The sequence below is a fragment of the Lemur catta genome, chromosome 21 (genome assembly GCF_020740605.2).
Source record: "Lemur catta isolate mLemCat1 chromosome 21, mLemCat1.pri, whole genome shotgun sequence".
In the NCBI taxonomy this organism is placed as follows: domain Eukaryota; kingdom Metazoa; phylum Chordata; class Mammalia; order Primates; family Lemuridae; genus Lemur; species Lemur catta.
In genome coordinates, this window is record NC_059148.1 from 8,972,015 (window position 1) to 8,976,822 (window position 4,808).

Genomic DNA, 4,808 nt, shown 5'->3' on the forward strand with positions numbered 1-4,808 from the left:
GGCCGAGCCGGGAGCCATGGCCGAGACGCAGGAGCTGCTGCTGCAGCTGCAGAAGGACAACCGCGACGGCCGCCTGCGGAAGCAGGAGCTGGAGGAGCTGGTGCGCGGGCTCGAGGCCGAGAGCGAGAGCCTCACCGGGCGCCTGCACGACCTGCGCGAGCGCGAGCGCAGGTACGCGGGGCGCCCCCGGACGGGGCGGGCGGCGCGCAAGGGTCGGGGTCCTGCGGGCGGCGGAGCGGGAGCTTCGCGGAGTGTCTGGCCCACCCGCCCGGACCCCGGCGAGGGCTTCCGCGGCCCCGACCCTGGGCCTGCGGCTGATCCTTCCCGGAACCCCGGGCGCCCACCGCCCCGCCGCGGCCTCGCCTTCACTCCGCAGCCTGCAGCGGAGGCGGGGCCAGGCAGCGCGGGCTCTGCGCGGGGAGGCGTGCGCGGCGGCGCAGGAGCGCGCGGAGCGGGCGCGCGGACTGCTGGAGGCGGCGGAGCGGCACAAGCTGGACCTGGTGGGGCGGGGCCCAGGGTGGGCGGGGCCCGGGCGGAGCCCAAGGTGGGGCGGGGCCGGGCGGGGCCCCGGGTGGGGCGGGTCGGCGGAGAGCCCCGGACGGCCCCCTCGGCCCTGTCCGCAGGAGCGGCACAACCGGCAGCTGCAGGAGCAGTGGGAGGAGCTGTCGAGTCAGGTACGCGCAGAAATGGGACGGACTCCATCTCTGGGCTTCCCGGGGAAGTCCCGCTCTGGTCCCCGTCCCTGTCCGCCAGGACCACCCCCCCGCCCCCGGTCCCTAGAAGTCCCCTAAGCCCTGCCCTCACAAGTCCCGCCCCCAGCTCTTCTACTACGGAGGGGAACAGCCGAGTCAGCAGAGCGCGGAGCAGCAACTCGGGACGCAGCTGCAGGCGCTGCAGGTGCCGGAGCTGGGCCCTGGGGGCCGGGCGGGGCGGAGCGGCGGCGTGGGCGGGGCCAGACCCATCGAGGGGCGGGGCCTCGAGGGCCGGGCGGGGCGGAGCGGTGGCATGGGCGGGGCCAGACCACCGGGGGCGGGGCGGAGCTGCGTCGTGGGCGTGGCCAGACCCCGGGGGCGGGGTCCCGGGTGCGGCGTGGGCGGGGCGTGCCCGGCTCCTGACATTCCCTGGATCCTCCCAAAGAAACAGCTGGAGCTGGTGGAGGCCAAGTGCGCCCTACTGACCGAGAGCCTGCGGCAGGTGCGGGGGGAACCGGGGCACCAGGGGGAAAGTCGGCTTCGGGTGTGAGTGGGGTACGGGCGGGTGGGGAGGGACGTGCCCCCCGAGTCTCACCGGCTTCCCCACGCCCCAGGGCAAGCAGCGGACCGAGGAGGCCTGGGCCAGCTTTCAGGAGCAGAGCGGAGTCCTGCAGGTGCTGCCCCTCCGCCCTGAGAGCCCCCTACCCCCAGACCGGCGGCGGCCGGACTCCCTCTCTGAGTCCTCGCTCCCACCTGCTCCAGGAGCTGCAGGAGAAGGTGATGGAGGCGGCGGCTGCGCTGGATGCCTCGCGGGGCGGCCCGGAATCGTAAGGCGACGGGGACAGCTGGGTGCGCTGGGGCGGCGGGGCCGGGCAGATTGCTCACCTACGTGCGCGCCCCCGCAGGTGTGACTCGCGGCCTCGCCCGGTGCAGGGCTGCGCGGGCTCGCTCATGGAGGAGGTGGCCAGGGCGGACTGTGTGAGCGCGGGCCCGGGTGGGCGGGCTGGAGCCGGGACCCGCCCCCCCGAGGACCCGCCCCCCCCTCGAGGACCCGCCCCCTGGACTCGGCCCTCGTGAGGAGCCGAAGCTCCCTCGGGACTGCCCCCGCGACTCCCGCCCGCGCCCCTGCCCCGCGCGGAGCTGGACGCCGCTCCCTCTGCCCGCAGGAGAAGCGGCTGTTCGGCGGCGCGGGCGCCAGGGGCTTCAGGTGAGCCGGGCGGCGGGCGCGGGCTGCGGTGCCCCCGGTGCCCTCCCGCTGCTCACCGTCCGTCCTTCCGCCCGCAGGCTGTGGGCGCGGGGCGCGCTGCGGACGCTGCTGCTGCTCCCGCTCGGCTTCCTGGCGCTGGCGCTGCTCTCCGTGCTGCTGCGGCGCCCCGACGCCCTCCGCCGGGAGCTCGAGCGCCTGGGCTCGGACGCCGCGCTCCGCCGCCTGCGCTACACGCTGTCCCCGCTGCTCGAGCTGCGCGCGCGCGGGCTGCTGCCCGCCTGAGCATCACGCCGGCCGCGGCCGTCCGCACTCTGGCTCAGTGTGGTTTCTGCGCGCCGGGGGCAGCGGAGGGGAGAGGCCGGGTGGGCTCGCGTGCCCCTCGGGCGCCACGCTTGGGGGTCCTTGGGAGCCGGCCCCGGGGCCCCGGCGCTCCTGCCCAGCGGCTGCGCCGGGGCTGGTTGGCGTCCCGTTGCTGAACTTGCCTTTCCCGGCGGGGGAGCCTGAGCCTTGGGCGGGGGGCGTCGGCCGGGCGGGTTTCCTCCGTGGGAGTCTGTGACCCCTGTGGCCCCGCAGCGTCCTGAGCTCCACCTGGGTGGGTCCCTGTCCCGACGCAGGCTGCGCACGCTCCTCCCTCTGGTCCGCTTCGCTCTCTGTGCGGCTGGGCGCAGATGCTGGCATTGGGCATTTTATTTATGTGAAAAGTTCTGCTTCGTGGAAATGAATCTTGGGTTTCATTTTCTCTGCTACAAATACTGCTTTACTGATTCTTTGGGTAGTGAAATTGTTGGGTGTATTTCCTCGTGCACATATACATGGGATTGCTATGGCCTTGAAACAATTGTTTTCTTACTGATTTGCAGGCGTTCTTTAGTTTTTTTTGTCTGGTTAAATTTGCTTATAGAATCCTGTGTATAAAATTTCATCACATTTAAGAAATGTGCTTTGTGTCCTAAAAAATCCATTTTTGCTAGAAATCATAAGGACATTCTCATATTTTCTTCTAAATACTTTTAACTGATATATTTTAGACCATTCATGTTTAAAGAGATTATTGGTATAGTTGGATTTTATCATATTTGTTACTGTTTTCTATTTTTTGCTCTTGTTCTTTGTTCGTATTTTTGTCCTCCACTCTTTTTTCTGCCTTTCATTCCTTTAATTGAACATTTTATAGTATTCCATCTTCTTTCCTTAACATATCAGTTATGCTTTTTAAAAACGCTTTTTTAAGTGATTGCCCTCGAGTTTGCAATACACACAATGAATTCAAGTCCACTTTCAAATGGCACTATACCGCTTCACGGGTATCAGGTGTCTGATAATGAAATAATTCTACTCTCTCCCTCCCTGCTGTCCCTTGTATCACTGCTGTCATTCATTTCACTTATACACAAGCTACGCTTGAATACATTGTTGCTGTTACTATTTTGATCAAACTGTTTTAGATTATTTAATAAGAAAAAAGTTTTTATATTACCTTCACTCATTTTCTAATGTTCTTCCTTTTTAAAAAAATGTAGTCTGAGCTTCTGACCTATAGCATTTTCTTTCTCTCTAAAGATCTACTTTTGACATTTCTTGCAAGACAGGTCTATTGTTGACAAATTCCCTCAGCTGTCTTGCTCTGTTGCCCAGGCTAGAATGCAATAATGTCATCATAGCTCACTGCAGCCTCAAACTCCTGGGCTCAAGCGATCCTCCTGCCTCAGCCTCCTGAGTAGTCAGTAAGTTTTTTCTATTTTTAGTAGAGATGGGGTCTCACTCTTGCTTAGGCTGGTCTTGAACTCCTGTCCTCAAGTGATCCTCCCTCCTCGGCTTCCTACAGTGCTAGGATTACAGGTGTGAGCCTCCTTGCTGGCCTGTCCTTCACTTTTGAATCATAGTTTTGCAGGATACCGAATTCTTGGTTGGTGGTTTTTTCTTTCTGTCAGCAATTTAAGTATTTCACTGTACTCTCTTCTTGCTTGTGTGGTTGTTGAAAAGAAGTTGGATATAATTCTTATTTTTGCTCATCTATAGGTAAGGTGTTTTTTTGTCCCTCTGGCTGCTTTAAGATTTTTTTCTTTGATTTCCTACAGTTTGAATATGATATGCACAGGTGTAGTCTTTTTGGCATTTATCTTACTTGGTGTTCTCTGTGCCTTGGTGTCTGACATTAATTTGGGAAAATTCTCAGTCGTTACTGCGTCCAATATTGCTTTTGTTCCTGTGTGTTTTTATTCTTCTTCTGGTGTCCCCATTATGAGCATATTACAATCTGTAGTTGTCCGATGACAGGATATTGTTTTACTTTTTCTGCCCAGTATTTGGTTTCAGTTTCGGCAGTTTTTATTATGATATCCTCAAACTCAGAGATTCTTTCCTCAGCCATGTCCAGTCTTCTAATAAGCCCATCCAAAGCATTCTCCATTTCTGTTACATTTCTGTTCTTTCTTAGGATTTCCGTATCTCTGCTTACCTCCCCCATCTGTTATACCGTGCTGTGTACTTTATCTATCACAGCCCTTGGCACCTTCGTCGTGGTTGTTTTAAATTCCCTGGCAGATGACTCCATCATCTCTGCCAAATCTGACTCTGGTGCCAATGCTTGCTCTGTGTCTTCATGTGCTGCTTGTGCCTTTTGGTATGCCTTGTTAGCCCCACTTGGTCATGACACATTTTCCTTCTTATACAGTATGTTCAGTTTGCTAATACTGTGTTAAGGATTTTTGCATCTATGTTCCTAAGAGGGATACTGCTGTATAATTTTCTTTTTGGAATGTCCTTCATTTAATTCAGGGCTATGCTGGCTATGCTGTGTGTGAGGGTGGCATTGCTTCTTCCATGAATGTTTAAACCCATCTGGGTTTTATGATGAAAAAAATTTTACTTCAACATTTTTGTTGTTGTTGTTTGACACAGAAAATTGT

The 4,808-nt window shown here is 58.3% G+C and overlaps 1 protein-coding gene across 1 annotated transcript; it reads left to right on the forward strand.

Annotated features, from left to right (window-relative positions):
- TMEM191C (transmembrane protein 191C) lies at positions 1 to 2,777 on the forward strand. Its single transcript, XM_045535136.1, has 10 exons — positions 1 to 171; positions 377 to 500; positions 624 to 674; positions 820 to 897; positions 1,138 to 1,194; positions 1,307 to 1,366; positions 1,455 to 1,519; positions 1,598 to 1,670; positions 1,859 to 1,899; positions 1,977 to 2,777. Exons 1-10 carry the CDS (start codon positions 17 to 19, stop codon positions 2,179 to 2,181), a joined length of 909 nt encoding a protein of 302 aa, XP_045391092.1. The 5' UTR covers positions 1 to 16; the 3' UTR covers positions 2,182 to 2,777.
- The last annotated feature ends 2,031 nt before the right edge of the window (positions 2,778 to 4,808 follow it).